We start from the raw sequence: 18,278 nt of genomic DNA on the forward strand, positions 1-18,278 counted from the left end.
GAAACCTGTCCTCATGGCATCCTGATCTTAGATGTCCAGCTCCCTCTAGGACTGTGAGAAAATGATCGTCTGAGTTTAAACCACCCAGCCTGTGGTGTTTGTTATGCAGCCTGAGCTGACTGAGTGACTTAGGAAAACAGTATGGAGATTTCCAGCAAAATTAAACAGAATTACCATATGACCCAGCAATTCCACTTTGGGTATATGCCTGTGATACTGTGATTTATAATGAGAAATATATACTTGGTCTTGTACTAGTCCTGGTACAGAGCTTCTAAAACCTTTGGAATTTCTTTTGATGAGAACTATTAAGGTGTCTTTTGTTGTATTAATGCAGTGGCTTTTGGAAAGCCCCTAAGGATGGGCTGGTTGCCAGGGAAACCAACCTGTGATTAGATGGTTGTAACTTTCACTTCCACCTCCTGACCTCCAGGGAGGGAAGAGGTGCTGGAGGTTGAATCAATCACCAGTGAGCAGTGATTTAATCAGTCATGTCTGTGTAATGAAGCCTCCACAAACACCCAAAAGTAAGGGGGTTTGGAGAGCTTCTGGGTTGGTGGACGTGTGGAGTTATGGGGAGAGTGGTGGGCACAGAGAGCATGGAAGCCCCCCTGCCCTTTCCCCATACCTTGCCCTATGCATTTCTTCCATCTGGATGTTCTGAATTACATTCTTTATAATAAGCTGGCAATCTAGTAAGTGTATGTTTCTGAGTTTTGTGAGCTGTTCTAGCAAATTAATGGACCTGAGAATAGGGTTGTGGAAACCTCGAATTAGAAGCACAGGTCCTTCACCTGGGGGCTCTATGCTATCTCTGGTTGACTTAAATTATGGGACACCCAGCTGGTGTTGCAGAATTGCTTGAGGTGTAGGCCCCATACACACATACACCCACATACACATTTGGTGGTCACAAGTGTCATAAGTGAAAGGAGTGAGAGTAAACTACACACAAGAGTGGGTTTCCTTAGTGCCAAAAGCAGGGTCTTAAAGAGATATCTGCACACCCATGTCTACGCAGCACATTCACAACAGCCAACAGGTGGAAGCAACCCAAGTGTCCATCAACGAGTTAGATAAACAAAATGTAAGGGGATGTTATTCAGCCTTAAAAAGGAAGGAAATACTGACACATCGTGGATAAGCCTGGAGGACATCATTCACAGTGGCAGCAGCAACCACAAAAGGATAATACCACATTATTCCTCTCATATGAGTCCCCAGAGAAATCAGGTTCTCAGAGACGGAGTGGAGTGGGGTAGGGGGGGTGCCAGGGGTTGAGGAGAGGAGGGGGACTCGAATTTGACGGGTATGGGGTTTCAATGTGGGAAGATGAGAAAGCGCTGGATGGTGGGCATGGCTGTACGACAGTGGGGATGCGCTTAATGCTCGTGAACTGTGCATCTGAAAAGCGCGGAGGCTGCAATAAACACGCAGAAACTGCTCTGAAAATTCACGGTCAGGCCAGGGCTGGTGCGCCCAGAGCCTGGAGCAGGCTCCAACCCCAACGGGTGGGGCGGGGCCTAGGCCCCAAGAGAGCCTGAGGCTCCGCCCCATCACGTCTCCGCACGTGTTCCGCCAGCCGCTAGGAGGCGCTGCGGCACCCTACAGCCATCGACCCGCTCCTTCTCGCCGCCTCACTCGTGCCCAAGATGGCGGCCGCGGCACTGTTCCGGGGCGCGGCACCGGGGTGTGGCGGCCCTGCCTGGCGCTGGCGGCTGCGTGCCGTCTCAAGGCACCGCCTGGCGCACGGCTCTGGCGGTCACGGCAGCCACCCCGCTGACGGCGCGGCGTGGGTCTGCTTCCCGCTGGGCGAGCGCGCCCTGTTGCGCGTGCGCGGGCCGGACTCGGCCGTTTTCCTCCTGGGGCTGCTGACCAATGACCTGCCGCTTCCGGGTCCTGCGGACGGTGCGGCCTCGCACCCCTCGCATGCAGGGTACGCCCACTTTCTCAACGTCCAGGGACGCACGCTGTATGACGTCATTCTCTACGGGTGAGAGCTGGTTGCGGGGAGAAGGGGAGCCAGGAGAGGGGGCACCTAGGGGGAAGATGGCGAGTCAGGGGGAAGGTGGCGAGTCAGGGGGAAGGGGGCCACGCGAGCGAGAGGAGCGGTTATCCAGGGGGAGGACACCTGAGGATGGGAGGGTACCCCGGAGGAGGGCTGTCGGGCAGGGCTCCCGTAGGTGGGCGGGAAGGGCACTCAGGGACTAGCCCGCGAGTCGCTTCCGTGGTGGTGGTGATAGCGATAATAGCAGTAGCTGGGCGCCGTTACACCTGGTCTTGCCCTGGTCGCCCTGTCTTCATTGCACGGAAAAGGCAGCCACGACTGCAGGGAGCGGCTTCTGCGTGGCCCGCTTGTGCCACGACTTTCCGAGTTCTGCGGCGTCCCCCGCATGCCCTCCCCAATCTTTCTATATCCAATGATATCCGTGTTTGATGTTTTACATCAGTGTGTGTTGATATTATCATGACCTACATGGCCATGGGGCACTAGTGCAACTCCTGTGTGTTGGGAATCGTGCTGGGCCTCTCCTCTAGGCTACCCCGCCCTGGGAACTCCCATGTTCCCCTCCGGTGTGTATGCTTCTGCATCCCAACTGTTGACTCCCGCAGAGGAGCTCGTTCTATAGTAGCTTGTTGAGAGGTGGGATACTTCAGGTGGACTTGGATCCTGTAGCTCAGCAAGTGGTCTTACCTGATTGCTTGACTGGAATAAAACTCCAGGTAGAAAATTGTCACTGAGAATTGTGAAACCATTGCCTGTTGCCTTCAGCTGGTATTTCTGTTGAGAAGCTTTGTGCCTTTTTGTTTTGGGGCCCTGAAAGCTTGTAGGGTCTCTTCATCTGATGATTATTTTGAGTCTTTTCTGTGTTATTGCCAGAAGCTTGGTGGGTGCTGTGGCAGTAAGGTATGACCTTCAGGCAATCATCGCCTGTTTTCCTATATTAGTGGACGCTGACGCTGCCATGCCCACTTGTTTGCAAACTGTCAGGGGCTACTATGCCCTCAGTCCAGTAGCAGATTTGTGATAGATACCCTGTGGCCCAAGCCCAAATTGTCTACTATCTGGCCCCCTACAGAAAACATTTGCAACTCCTGCTGTGTTCCGTTTCAGAGATGCCATATTCTTTGTGTCACATATCTTATTACATTCCTCTAGTTGCTTTAATTTCTTTCTTAGAACCTGCATTTTTTAAATTATCTTGAGCCCTCTCTCAGTAATTTTTAGTAGCACCTATTTTGGTCATTACTCTTTTTAATTTATCAGCGTTGTAATGATGTTTGGATCTCCAAATTTCCTTGTTGTGTCTGCAGTCTGCCTTTACATCTTTTTGCCTTTGTGTTCTTGTTAATGAGTTTATATTCTTATATGTTGATCTACAGTGTAAAGCAGTTTCTTTTTGTTTCTTGGTTTTTCTCTCTTCATACTTTCTCTGTGGCCTGGAACATCATTGCCTAGCTGCACACACTTGACATGTCTTTCCAAACATTGCTTGTGCCCTGATTTGACCTGGAGAAAAGTTGATTTTTCTCTCCCACCTAACTCTGAGAATGGGATATCACAATGCCACTCGCTCTTCAGCGTGTTAAGGGAATTGGCAACCACTGTGATGATGCCTCCTGACCCTAGTTTCCAGTCTGAGATTCCAGCAAAAAGTTCTGTGTAGGGAGGGGTGGGATTCTACCAAAGACACCGCAGAGGTAGTGGCATCTCCCAGTTCTCATCTGTGGTGTGAGGCTTTGGGGCCAGAGTCCACTCTCCTGTTCAGCCTGATGCCTCTTTTCTGGCCTAACGCCTTTGGTTAGTTCATGGGTTAATTTATGTGCTCCTTCCCCACCTGGTTGCTGTTGGCCGGATACCTATGTCTGATCTCTGGGAAGAAGGCAGCACTGGTCTGCCTGCCTCCCTGGAGGCCTGTGTGCCTTTCTGCTTTCTCTGTGTTAGCTCCCTACCTTCTGTTTTCTCTTCATCCTCTTTCTCTCTGGTATTTTTCACTTTAACTCTCACACTTCTGATTTTCCATCCTTGAGTCATTTCTCAGAGCACTCTGTTCTTGTGTCCTGGATGCAGCACCTTCTCTCAGGAGTAGCTTTTCTTTTTTTTATAAACTAGACTTAACTTATGTCACCCTTAAAAATAAAATAGCCAGTTATTTTACCAGCAAAATGAGTTTATTTGAGAATAGCAGAGAAATTGCAACTGGGGACATGCAAACCATGGTGAAACCATAGACAAGTCCAGAGAGAGGAGCTGCTTTTGTAGAGGAAAGGAGGGAGTTGTGACGGGTTGTTTTGAACAGAGGTTTATTAGAGGAGAGCAAGCATTCTGGGTGGTGATAGCTTCTCATGGGCTGAGTGTGGTGATTTCTTATTGACTGGGCTGTTGCTGGGCAAAGAGAAAATCTTTCTTCTGCCTGCTGGAGCACATAAAATAAGCTGCTTCCTGCCGGAGTCTGTAAAAGGCAGTGAGTAGAGTTCATGAGACCTTACCCTTAAGGCCTTCCTGACCCTGATTTTAATGAGGTTTTTCTTTATTCACTTTCACACTTTTGGAGCAGTATGAGCAAAATTGAGGGGAAGGTACGGAGATTTCCCATACACACATGGTGTGGGAAATTCCCACTGTCAGCACCCCCCCCACCCTCCCCAGTGGTGCATTTGTTACAACTGATGAACCTTCATGGACACATCATCATCCAGCGTTCATAGTGTACATTAGTATGTTCACTTTTGGTGTTTGTACATTCTGTGGGTTTGGACAATGGATAATAACATGTGTCCACCATTGCAGTATCATGCAGAGTAGCTTCACTGCCCTGAAATTGTCTGCTCCAATTCATTGTTCCTGTCTCCTCAACCCCTGGCAACCACTGCTCTTTTTACTGCCTCCTAGTTTTTGCCTTTTCCAGAATGTCAGATAGTTGGATTGTACAGTATGTGGCCTCCTCTGATTGGCTCCTTTCACTTAGTAATACACATTTAAGTTTCCTCCATGTCTTTTCATGGCTTGATAGCTGATTTCTTTTTAGTGCTGAATAATATTCCATCATATGGTGGTAGCACAGTTTATTTATTCATTCACCTACTGAAGGACATCTTGGTTGCTCCCAAGTTTTGGCAATTATGAATACAGCTTCTGTAAACGTCTGTGTGCAGGTTTTTGTATGGATATAAAATTTCAACTCCTTTGATTTAATGCCAAGGAGCACACTTGGTCATAAGAGTATGTTTAGTTTTGTAAGAAACTGCCAAACTATCTTCTAAAGTGGCTGCACCATTTTGCATTCCCTCCGGTTGCCCCACATCCTCACCCATATTTGATGTTGTTAGTGTTCTGGATGTTGGCCATTCTAGTAGGTATGTAGTGGTGGTTCATGATTTTAATTTGCACTTCCCTGAGGGCCTATGATGTGAAGCATCTTTTCATGGCTCATTTGCCTTCTGTGTACATCATCTTTGGTGAGTTGTCTGTTAAGGTCTTTGGCCCATTTTTTAATCAGGTTGTTTTCTTATTGTTGGGTTTTAACGGTTTTTGTGGGTTTTGGATGACAGTCCTTTGTCAGAGGAGACTTTTAAAATCTTTCAGTCTGTGGCCTGTCTCATTTCCTCTGAGAAGGCTGTAGTTTTTTGTTTTTTAAATATGGTTTTGTTGTTAATCCTCACCTGAGGATATTTTATCCATTGATGTTTTAGAGAGAGTGGAAAGGAGGGAGGGAAGGAGAGAGGAAGAAAGGGAGAAAGAGAGAGAAACATTGATGTGAGAGAGACACATCAGTTGGTTGCCTCCCCTTTGCGCCTCTCCTGTTATTCAGACCTAGTTAATTACAAGGATATCACTACCAAGTGTTCGTCCCTGCAGGCTCCCAGAGCAGGCTGACCAAGCTCCCACCTTCCTCTTGGAGTGTGACAGCTCGGCGCTGGGTGCCCTGCAGAAGCACCTGGTGCTACACAAGATTCGGCGGAGGGTCACGGTGGAGCCACACCCTGAGTTGCGTGTTTGGGCTGTTCTTCCGGGCACTCCTGAGGAGACGGGTGGGGCCCCGCCGCTACCCAAGCACCAGGGCACCACCATCCTCACCCGTGACCCCCGCACTGCTTGCATGGGCTGGCGGCTCCTCACCCAGGATGAGAGCCCTGCCCTGGTGCCCAGGGGCCGGCTCGGGGACGTCTGGGATTATCACCGGCACCGGTACCAGCAAGGTGTGAGGGCGCCTGGGGGGGACCAGCCAGAGACTACATGGGTGGAATGGGAGGGGCTAGAATCCATGGCCCAATCAGGAGCTGGGAGGCACTGGGAGGAGCCAATGGAGCGAGCATAGCTGGGGTCAGGCTAGGAGGTCCTCTTTTTCCAGCAAGTAGGATTGAGGGCCAGATAGCCCGCTCACCAGGGGACAGGGAAGTGGGGGTGGCAGACAGAGGATGGGGTACTACAGAGGTGGGAGGGGCTATGCCTGGTCTCCCTTGGCTGAGCCCTGGCGCTGGAGGACACCTTAGCCCTCACCTTGTTTCTCCCTTTCCACCCCAACAGGTGTTCCTGAGGGGGTCCATGACCTGCCCCCAGGAGTTGCACTACCCCTGGAGTCCAACCTGGCCTTCATGAATGGTGTCAGCTTCACCAAAGGCTGCTATGTTGGCCAGGAGCTGACAGCCCGCACCCACCACATGGGTGTCATCCGCAAGCGCCTCTTCCCAGTGCAGCTCTTGGGCCCCCTCCCTGCAAGTGGCATCACCCCTGGTACCACAGTGCTCACGGAGTCTGGACAGGCTGCCGGCAAGTACAGGGCAGGCCAGGGGGATGTGGGGCTGGCCCTGTTGCACTCGGAGAAAATCAAAGGCCCTCTTCACATCAGCACCACAGGGAGTGGCCGGGTGGCCCTGACTGCATCTGTGCCAGACTGGTGGCCCACAGCCACCAAGTAGCCCAGACATCCCTGCGCTCCCACAGAGTGCCTTTGTCCTTCTGCACACCTGCAGGCTGGCCCCGTGAAAGGCATACAACCTTCGGAAGGTCCCAGAGTATACATGGGGCTCCTGGGGCTGCAGGTATGGTAGACACGCTGCTGTTCCAGGCCTTTCTTATGCCACCATTCTTCCAACATAGACACTGGCCTCTCCTTGTGGCTCTGTGCTGGCGGCGCCAGGAGCAAGCCCTTTGCCTGCCTCTGCTGAGCTGAGCCCCATCTTTCAGCACACCTCATACGAAGTTCCAAACCATGTTGGTCTGGAGGCCATTTGCCCAGCAGCCAAGGATAGGAGCGAGAAGCTATGCTTGTGGGCCTTCCCCTGCTGCCCACACCACTCAGCCTGCTCCAGGCCAGGCCTGGCACCGAGACAGTGCAGCCTTTGTGGATGGCAAGGGGCAGGTCGCTCTCGGCATGTCTCAGGGCAGGAATCCTGTGGTGCATGTGGTGGTTGTGTCCTCGTTTGGAGGCATGTACTGCCCACAGGCACCACAAAAGGTTCTCTGAGTGCACCGCTGCGCTCAGCGCTGGCCATGGGACCCCTGGTACCATTTCTCAGCGGGTACTGCAGCTCCACAGCATTGGTCCCTTGGTGGCCTGGGCAGCCCCCTCCTCCTTCTAGAGCCTGTGTGCAGAGAGGAACTTCTGCTTGGTTTACTACCCCTATTTTCTGATGTGGCCATGCCTTCATGGTAAGAGGACCACTTGTTTCCCCCTTTAACCCACTGATGTCCATCCTCCCACTGCAGTGTGATTGTCATTATGGGTGACCCACTGATGCCTCAGAGTGAATATTAAAGTTTCACCCACAAACGGCTCATGTGGAATTCTGGTTTCATTTTGGTGGAAGGTGCTGGGTTTTAGTTTTGGGCAGACTAAATATGTTGAGAAGGTCTCCCTCGAACAGCCAAGCACACCAGAACAAATATTCTAGCAGAGTTCTAGGGTTGGCTGGGCTGATAAGAAGGTCAGAGGCCTCAGAGGCCGGGGCTCTGGGGGCTCTCAGCTATGGTTTGAGGCCCAGGGCAAGGAGACAGCCAGGCTCACCCCAGGAGAAGGGACAAGTGGGGAAGGAGGCAATTTGGTGCCAGGCATCGTGGCAGGATCCTGCTGAGAACGCAGCCAAATGTAGGTTTGGAGTTGCCCCAGGAGGAGATGGGGGCACCTTAGGGGAAGGGGGCCCAAAGTGGGACTGGGGCATTGAAGGTGAGGCAGACGGGTGAGGGAGATGGGGCAGGGCCCAGCCATCCTCCCAGGGCAAGGCTTATCCTGGCACACAGGAAATTAAGGTGTGTCAGCTTCTGGACAGGAAATGGCATGATCCTCACAACTAATAAAGCACTCAGGAGCCCCTGTGCTAATGGCCACAGCAGTCACCTCTCACAGCTCTGCCTCTGGCACCCTCTTTGCATGTTTTCTTTCACTGAAAATTTAGCCCCCTGGTTGGTCTTTACACTGATGCTGAGACCTTGGCTCAGGAGTCCAGTTCCCTCTGATTCTGGGTGACCTGAGCCTGGATGCCAGCCTTGCAGGCCAGGCTGTCCCTCCTGGGTGGACGTGCTCTCACAGCCGATATCTGCACTGTGTGCTAAAGATACCCAGGATTCTCACTCGGCAGTGGTGTTTGTAACACATCAGAGCCATTGGCAGGAGTCTTGGCCATAACCTGGGAAAGAAGGCTGGGCATGGTTTTTTCTCAGCACAGGGGATTCCTTTAACTGTCTTCAGGGTTCTCCAGGTAACAGGGATGTTAAAATATTTGGTTTAGATCCAAAAATAATTCTACATTATACCTTAGTGCTTTTAGAAGGTGACTGCCACAATGGACAAACCATACCAGCTTTCATAGAAACTTGCAGAAGGCTTGGCCTCTAGTGATTCTGGAGTGGCCTCCCAGTGCCAGTTGGGTCCAGTCATCACATCTGCCTCCAACTTCATGAACCCTGATCCATGAAAATTGGTGCCGTTGCCTAGAAGGCTCTTTGCTAGTTTTCACATCTGCTTTAGTTTGTTTTATAAAAAACATGTAGCCTTATCCTGGCCAGTGTGGCTCAGTTCATTGAACATTGTCCCATGCACCAGGAGGCCGCTGGTTTGATTACCAGTCAGGGCACATGCCTGGCTTGTGGGCTCAATCCCCAGTGTGGGATGTGCAGGAGGCAGCTGATCAGTGTTTTTCTTTCATCTCTCTCTCTCTCTCTCTCTCTCTCCATCTCCCTTCCTATCTCTGAAATAAATAAATAAATTAATTAATTAAAAGTGTAAAGTTCTAAAAAATAGGTGGTCATAGTAAAAAAAAAAAAAAGTAGCCCTACACGGTAGTGTTTCTAGGAGCCTGGAAATTGAGGTGTAAAACTTCCTGTGGAAGTCCTCGTCCAACTCAGGCCTTACATAGAGAAGGTTCTAAGGAATAAATAAACCTTCATAGCTTTAAAAAACCCAAAGAACCCAGAAACACTCAACCTCCAAAGAAACAAGGTCAGCAGAAAAATAAACCCACAAACTTTCAGATATCAATGTAACCAGACACATAGTATGAAGAATGTATATTACTATATTTAAAGAAATAAAATAAGGAATTTAATAGTAGTAAGAAGCAAGAGACTGAAAAAGAATCAGAGAATTTCTAGAAATAGTATTTTTTAAAAATCCATGGGTATATTTTTTGAAGAATTGGGAAACTGTTCAATCTGAAAAATGACCCTACAATGAAAAGATGGTCCTAGAATGAGCACAGAAAGAAGTGGAAATGATGAGGTGAAGAGGTGGACAATAACAGTGATCTAAGGTGGCAGGTGTTACAGAGGAAAGGACATGGGACAGGGACGATGTTCACAGAACTAGTGGCTGAGAACTTTAATTGATGGAAGTCATTCTTTTTTTAAAAATCCTCACCTGAGGATATGTTTAGAGGGAGGGAGGGACATCAATGTGAGAGAAAAACCGATTAGTTGTCTCCTGTTTGCACCCTGACCAGGGATTGAACCCACAACCTAGGTATGTGCCCTGATTGGGAATCACACCTGAAAACTTTTGGTCCACAGGACAATGCTCCAACTGAGCCACTGGCCAGGGTGATGGAAATCATTCTTAGACTCAGGAAGCCTAGTAGGTCCCTAGCAGTATACAGTCAAACCTCGGTTCTTGAACATCTCCCATCTTAATTCATTTCTCAACCAAGTTGTTCACAAAAAAATGTCTTGGTTGTTAAACAAAACTTCAGTTCTCAACCCCACAACCCTTTCATGCTGATACTTGTATGATGAGTCAAGTGTCTCTCAGGCAACAGAGGAGAGAATGCATGAGTATGAGTCAGTTTACCACTAAACCTTGAGTTAACATCTCAGGAAATTATGCTGTGAATATTTTTGTGTGTTTTTTGCATTTGTTGCTGCTTATTAAATACCTACAGCGAGTCACCATGGGTCCTAAGAAGGTTAGTGATAGCAGCAAAGTGAAAAGAAAAGTTGTGAGGACAGTGACAGAGCTTAAAAAGCAAATAATTGCAAAGTATGATAGGTGTTTGTGTGTCTGATCTGGCTACCAAGTATAGCATGGTGAAATCAATGATTAGCACAATTTTAAAACACCTCTGAAACACCATTTAAAATGTAAACAGGTTAAAACAGGGAATCACTTGGGGGTCTGGAATGGATTGATTCAATTTACATTATTTCTAGGAAAAATGCTACGGTTTTTGCACAAATCACTTCTCAAACAGCCTTCCAGAACAAATTAAGTTCGAGAACTGAGGTTCCACTGTAAATAAAAAGCTCTGCTTACTCACATCTTAGTGAAAAGTGTGGAGTTCCAAAAACAGTGAAAATCTTAAAGATAAGTAGAAAGAAAAATCTTTTAAAAAACCCCAAAACTGGTTTATCAGAAGAAGGAAAGTGAATATCTTCCATGTACTGAGAGAAAAATATCAGGCCAGCAAAACTGCCATAAAAGAATAAAATCTTACTATTTGAGCCAACATGGATGGACCTAGAGGGTATTATGCTCAGTGAAATAAGACAAAGACAAATTCCATAGGGTATCACGTGGAATGTGAAAACAAGCGAACAAAACAGCCTCATAGATACAGAGGACACCCTGACGGTTGGCGGGTTGGGGCACTGGGGGCTGGGTGAAAAAGGTGAAGGGATTAAGCAACAGGGATTGGTAGTTAGAAAATAGTCACAGGAATGCAAAGTACAGCCTAGGGAATATGGTCAGTAATATTGTAATAACGAGGTATGCTGCCAGGTGGGCACTGGAAGTATTTGAGGGAGTCACTTTGTAAAGTATATGATTGTCTAACCACTATGCCGTACACCTGAAACCAATACAAAATAATATTGAATGTGAATGTAATTGAAAAATAAAATTAAAAGTAGCTCAGTTGGTTAGAGCGTCTTCCCAATAGACGAAGGTTGCGGGTTTGATCTCTGGTCGGAGCACATACAAGAGGCAACCAGTAAATGCGTACATAAGTGGAAAAACAAATTGATGTTTCTCTCTCTCCATCTAAAAAAAATCAATAAAAAAGAAACTTTAAAAAAATACGTACAGTACTGTAAAAAAAAAAAAAAAGAATGAGGCAAAAGAAGACATTTTATCTGTGATGTTTTTATTTATAATGAAATAAACATTTGCTCTTTGTCCTTCCTGGCACAGAGCTCCTAAAACTCTTCGCATTTTCTGTGATGAGAGCAACAGGTGTCTTGCTATTCATAAGAAGCCCCTGTCAGCCACCCGAGTTTGTGTGAATGGGGTGATTTTGGAAGCCAGGAAAAGCAACCATGCGATTAGAGGGTTGCCTCCCCGCTACCCTCCCGGTTGGCGGACATGAGATGCAGGGAGAGTGGTGGCTCGGAGAGCATGGGAGTCCCTCACCTCCTACCCACACCTTGCCCTGCAAATCCCTTTCATCTGGTTGTTCCTGAGTTACATTCTTTATTATAATAAACGGGTGACCTAGTAAGTAAAATATTTCTGAGTTCTGTAAGGTGCTCTAGTAAGTTATTGAATCTGAGGAGGGTCATGCGAACCCCTGAATTTGTAGCCAAGTTGGACAGAACTATCACAGGGTTGTTGAGAGTAGTAAGTGTGCTTGGATGTATAAAATCCTTAGCATAGTACATAATGTAAACATATTCACATAGTCAACACATATACAATAAGTAGTCATTATCATTGTTAAGTAATAATTACTAAATATAATGATAAACAATTATTAATTATAAGTGGGGAATTTGAAGTAGCACTAAAGAGGTTTCTCCAACAAAGGGTGCTCTGTATGCTATACCAGCCATGACTACAAAAAAGCAAAACAAAACAAAACACCAAAGACACACACAAAGGGATTTCTTCTTGTAGCATAAAAATATGTGAACAAAGAAAAAAAATCTTTCATATACTTGAAAAGTTAAGAGACTTGCTTCTAAATACCTCATGGGTCAAAAAAACACAACCCCACCACCCCATAAATTATAAGCTACTTAGAAATGTATTGGCAATGAAAAGAGCAAAATTTGGTTGTGGATGTAAATTTATTAGGGGTAACTATAGCTTTGGCCATATTATTAAAAAAGACTGCCCGGCCAGGTGGGGCTCAGCGGTTGAGCATCGACCTAGGATCCAGGCGATCAGGGTTCGATTCCCGGTCAGGGCACAGGCAGGGCTGCGGGCTCGATCCCCAGCCAGGAGCGTGCAGGAGGCAGCCGATCAATGACTCTCTCATCATGGATGTTTCCCTCTCTCTCTTCCTCTCCCTCTCTCTGAAATCAATAAAGATATATTTATATAAAAAAAGATAAAGACTGAAAATCAGCTTTGTCTCCAACTTAAGGAGTTGACAAAGTAACAGAATAGACTCAAAGAGAGAAAAAAGAAGGAACCATCACAAAGAAATAAAACAAAACAGAGGAGCAACAAAACCAAATGTTTTGACATTCACAGGGTGATGGGTGTGGTAAGGGGGCACAGGGGCTGCAGGGGAGGTCGGCTGGGGCTCTGCACCCCCCCACTGCCTCGCCTTCCTGGAGGCCCCTCACCCCGCCAGACTGCTGTGTTCTCTCCATACTCCCCTTTCCAGCTGCCTGATTTTTCAGAAGTGCTCATTTAAAAATTTTATCCCATTTTCTTCTAGGTTTGTCTGTGCATTGTTTCTCTGCGTAGTTGAGATCATACCGTGTATAATAAATAGCTCACTGTTTCATGTCTTGTATTTTCCCCACATATCATGAGCGTGTTTCCCTCTGTCCTCACCAAAATGCTTTTGGTGATGCTATTGCTGGATGTTGCTCCTTTTGCTCTGCTAGGCTGCTGCTGGCCATTCAGAGGGGTCCCTTTTCCTTTTCCCTCTTTTTAGCTAAATCCTGCTTTGATATAAGTCTTCTGGATAGGTCTTGTGCTATGATTTCCTCTGGACTCTGCTCATATTTCAGGTGACTTGGTCAGCTGAAGCTGTGGACACGATGCTTGAACCCTAGCTGGTCACACTTGGCCAGTTGTGTTGTGTTCTTTACCTGGCACTGGTGTGAAGAGCATTTATAGGTAGGTTTGAGAAAAATTATGAAGTGGGAAGGGCCAAGACTGGGCAGGATAGAGAGACCCCATTTTAAGAGACTGGTACAGAGAGCTGAGTGGAGTCTGGAGGGTGGGTGGGCACCAGGCACGGGATTCGAATGCCCTGCTGGGGGAGCCCCTCCCTATGGTGCTTGTTTAGACCTGCTTTCTCCAAGATTTTATTATGAAAACATGGAACACAAAAAGAGTTTTGCAGTAAACACCCCATGAACAATGCCCAATTCATGATGAGCTGCTCTTTCAGGTGTTGGTGCCTCCATCCTCTAGCCCCCTTCGCCCTTCTTATATTTTGATGCATTTCCAACCAAGCAGGTGGAGACATCAACCCCCTCACATGCCTTTGTCAGCATCATTTGATTTCTACACTGGAAAGAGACCTTTGTGGATACAGGCTTTCATCAAGTTCAGGTCATCACCCAGGGGTGGACCTGTGACCACAGGTAGGAGGAAGCAGGGTGTGAGGAGCTGCCTGCATCCTCCCACAGCTGACATTCCCACCAACAGCATGGCCTTGCCAGCATTTGGTGCTGTCAGTCTTTCTAATTTCCATGTGGAGATTTGATGTCGAAATTTTAAACAACTTGGGCAGGTGCCTGGCTGTGCATGATGGAGGTGGGGGTGGTGGCCCTGGAGGAGCCCCATCTCCTCTGTGGTCTGGGCACCTGACCTACTCAAAGTCGGTATATTCAGTTTCTTTCCAAATGAGGTTGATTCTGCTTGATCACTTTAGGGTTTGTAGAAAAAATGAATTACTCCTTTCCCGCCCCCCTGTATTTTCTATATTCTCTGATTCCCTTTCCTTGAATGTCTCACTTTCTCCCTTTACCTAGAGATAAACTAGTCCAGTGAATGGCAAACTGTTTCATTTGAATCTAGAAGCCTGTTGTTGGGTATTTTATATTTTTAAGTGTATAAACTAGGGCATCTAACACTATAATTTCATAAAGAAAAATATTGCTTAAACTGACAGTGTCCTTGCCAGGTATACTTCCAACACTTAAAACAGATCAGTAGTTTTCAAATTTTTTAAAGCAATGGACTTTTTCTTTATAAACTAAATTTCAATATAAATGCTGCTTGCTCCTTTCCTCCCCTGTGTTTACCTCTAATATATATCTTGCACATTGACAAATCTTATTGTAATGTGATTATCATTATTGCCTTGGTGAACTTCCTGAAATTAAGAAACACTGAAATGCCTCAATTTATCTTATTACTTTATCCATTAAATTGCATTTTAAATGTTATTTGATCATGAAAATAAGGAATTATTTCTGGAAGAAATTTTGTTTTATATCAGAGATCTCTCAAAATGAGAAGTTTATCCGGGAAAATAATGATAGCAGGGATCTTATTGATGAAAACTCAAGATTGCCATGTTCTGGTCCTCCCTCCCTCCCTCCCTTCATTTAGCAAATTACTGAATGAGTGCCTACACACCATAGATGATACAAAATACACAGTTGTCCTTCCTTATTCAAGTCTCCCAGTGGATGTCTGAAACTGCAGAAAGCAAAACCTTGGACAAGGGAGGACAACTGTGGTGGGTGAATTAAAAAATACAGAATCCATGAGTAATGAGACTCCATTGGGGTTTGTGAATATTTTCTTGCAGTCTGTTGCTTGTCTCGTCATCCTTGTCATGAGGGCTTTTGCAAAGAAAAAGTTTAAAATTTTGAAGAGGTCCAAATTATCAATGTTTCCTTTTATGGATAGTGCTTTAGGTGTTATGTCCAAGCACTCTGCCTAGTTCTAGGTTCTGAAGATTTTCTCCTGTGTTTTTCCTAAAAGTTTTATAGTTTATATTGTATTTTTAAGCCCATGATTTGAGTTAATTTTTGTATAAGGTGTGAATTTTAGGTTGAGGTTCATTTTTGTCATGGATGTCCAGTTGCTCCACCACTATTTGTTGAAAAGGCTCCTTCCTCCACTGAAGTGCTTTTGCACGTCTGTCAAAGATCAGTGTGCATGTCTGTGTGGGACTGTTTGTGGTTTCTCTGTTACCTTCCCTTCGTCTTTCTCTGTGTCCCTCTGCCATACCAACTGTCTTGATTTCTGTAGGTGTAAAGCAGCTGTAATGTCAGGTAGGGTGATTCTTCCACTTTCTTCTTTTTCAAGACTGTTTAGCTGTTCCAGGGCCTGCACGTGCCCATATACATTTTAGAATGTGCTTGTCTGTGCCAACAAGAAGCCTTGCTGATTTTTTCTCTTCCTTCCTTATGTTGGCCCTGAGAAGAATATACCTGCTAAAAAGGACTCCTCACGGTTGACTGGGCTCAAATTCATAACCAGAGTCTAGCAGCATTGTTTACAGAGATCTCCCGCACAGGCTGAATTTCAGGGAAAAGCCACAGACTCAGCTGCCAAACGTCCTGCACTGTGCTCCTGCTGGCTGAGTTGGACTTTATAAGAGAGCTCCTAGGATAGAAACTTGACCAATAGGACTGAAACTTTCCCTGTCGGATTGGAACTCCACAGCTGTATTCTCATTTGCATATTCACTGACCAATCAGAGTGGCTCCATTCTGACCAGTTAGGATGATGCTATTTGGGCTTATCAAACTGTGGGGATTTGGAATCCTCATTTGCATAGGCATACAACATGTTAATTTGATACATACATATATATTGTAATATGATTGCTATTGTAGTGATAATTAACACCTCTGTCATTTCACATAATTTTCTTTTCAGGGGTGTACGAGTCCTGGATGGACATGTTTTAATTCTCTTGAGTATACACCCGGGAATGGAACTGATGGGTCATATGATAATTCTGTTTCATCAGCTTAAATTTTGTGAGTGGCATTGTGTTAGTTTCCTAAGGCTGTTGTAATAAATTACTACAAATAGGGTGGATTAAAACAGCAGAAATTTATTCTCCTATTGAAGTCTAAAATGAGGGTGTCGCAGGGCTATACTCCCTCAGGAGGCTCCAGGGGAGGGTCCTTCTTGCCTCTTGCAGGTCCTGGTACCCCAGGTGTCCCTGGGCTTGTGGCTACATCACCGCAGTCTCTGCCTCTGCTGTCTCATGGGCTGTCTTCCTGTGTGTCTCTGCTTCCTTTTTCCTCCACGTCTTGTTTCTCTCTAAATTTCCCCTTATAAGGACGCTAGTTATTGGATTGGAACCCATCCTAATGACCTCATCTTAACTTGATTGCATCTGCAAAGATCCTACCCCCAAATAAGGTACCCTCAGATTCTGGAGCAAGGACTTTGATGTGTCTTTTTCTGGGGACACCAGACACCATTTCATGCCAGGTATGAAGTAGCCATCTGGTTTTCTTTTTTGCAGAGGACAGCTGGTTGTCCAGAGCACTCTCCTACTCGTGTGTCTGACTGTGTGCAGATTCCCAGGCTATCTGTTCTGCCTGGTACACCCTCCTCCCCCAGTCTTAATTACTACGCTTCCTGGTGGTGAGCTCTTAGTACATTAAGTGTCACTGGTTAGGAAGTCATGTCTCTTTCTTGCTTGGACAGCTCTCTGTCCTGGTGACCCTCCCACCTGTGCTGGCCCTGGCCTGGCCCTGAAACACCCAGCATTGTCCACTTGGAGGCTCTGAGCCTTGTGCTGTGCCCTGCAAATGACTTTGTCCAGAGTATCTCCCAATACAGTCCTGGGACAAGAAGACAGGACAGGATGTGGCAGGAGCTGATGCCTGGAACACGGTGCCCAGGAGGAATGAGTTGGAGTTATGAAACTGTTCCCAGAGGCCAGTGAGACAGGGATGGAGCTGAAGCAGCTGAGTCACTTTCCAGGAGAGCCACAGCCGGCCATGGGAAGGAATGGCAAGATGGCCAAATTAAGTCACCTGGTTAATTGTGGCCCTTAATTTCTACTCTAGGAATTTGTTCAGCCCTAATCTCAGCGCTCCCAGGGAGGAAATGCAGCTCTGTGTTCCGTGGTGGCTCCCAGGCCTCACTAGCTCTAATTTTAAAATGTGACAGAGAGGGGGAGGGAAGGCTCACAACTGTGCTGCTGGCACTAGTGCAATGGTGCCCAGAGGTTATTTTCCCCCAACATGTCAACACAAGCCTTTTCGAAGGTTTGGCAAATAGTTTGGGTTAAAAAAATTTTTCATGTGCATTCTGTAGCATTGTTTTAGTGGAAGAAAGACAGATTATCAAAATACCTGTGTTTATTTTAAGTTGTTTAAATTCTTATACAAAGGTCACTTCCTGAAACACTATCAAATTATAGGGTCATTTCTGGATTTTCATTCGAATTTGTCATTATAATGGAATCCCACTTGAACACTGTGAGAAAACCTCAGGGACCGATGAGAGAATTTCTAGAATAGCATTGCAGTATGGCCCCACCCCCAGCTCCCCAGCAGGTGGTTTAAAGCATTGCCCACTATTGAAATAAGTTTAATAATAGTTACTACTCTGAGTAATAGTAACAGAATGTCAAACATGTTGCATTTATTTTAATGTTCTGATTTAGCATTTTTAAGGTCCTGTTTTGGCAGATGCACTGTTTTGAAGAGAGATGATTCGACTATGCTCCCTTTCCCCACCACCTTGTAGCATCCCTTGTCTGATAAGAAATAAGCTATTAATCATGTTGAATTTCCCTTGCATGCAGTGAGTAGTTTTCTCATGCTTATATTGGTGCACTTAATGGTGCCCACATTTCTCTAAGAAATGTTCTCTTTCTTTTTCTCTGTTCTTCAGGCTCCATAATCTCTACCATTCAATGTCCACGTTCCCGGGTTCTCCCTTCTGTCAGTTGATATGTAC

At 46.4% G+C, this 18,278-nt stretch overlaps 1 protein-coding gene across 1 annotated transcript; it reads left to right on the forward strand.

Moving 5' to 3' along the window:
• The first annotated feature begins 1,603 nt into the window (after window positions 1-1,603).
• Window positions 1,604-7,781, forward strand: IBA57 (iron-sulfur cluster assembly factor IBA57). Its single transcript, XM_081133958.1, has 3 exons — window positions 1,604-1,993; window positions 5,861-6,201; window positions 6,530-7,781. The coding sequence occupies exons 1-3, from the start codon at window positions 1,653-1,655 to the stop codon at window positions 6,919-6,921; spliced, it is 1,074 nt and encodes a 357-aa protein (XP_080990084.1). The 5' UTR covers window positions 1,604-1,652; the 3' UTR covers window positions 6,922-7,781.
• Window positions 7,782-18,278: the final 10,497 nt, after the last annotated feature.

This window comes from Miniopterus schreibersii (genome assembly GCF_964146895.1).
Source record: "Miniopterus schreibersii genome assembly, chromosome: 4".
In the NCBI taxonomy this organism is placed as follows: domain Eukaryota; kingdom Metazoa; phylum Chordata; class Mammalia; order Chiroptera; family Miniopteridae; genus Miniopterus; species Miniopterus schreibersii.

Bases quoted from the DNA above. Each gene is read 5' to 3' on its own strand.
- IBA57 (XM_081133958.1), top strand. From the start codon at position 1,653: ATGGCGGCCGCGGCACTGTTCCGGGGCGCGGCACCGGGGTGTGGCGGC. The intron at 1,994-5,860 runs GTGAGAGCTGGT...TCGTCCCTGCAG, and splicing joins TATGACGTCATTCTCTACGG to GCTCCCAGAGCAGGCTGACC. The intron at 6,202-6,529 runs GTGTGAGGGCGC...CCACCCCAACAG, and splicing joins CCGGCACCGGTACCAGCAAG to GTGTTCCTGAGGGGGTCCAT.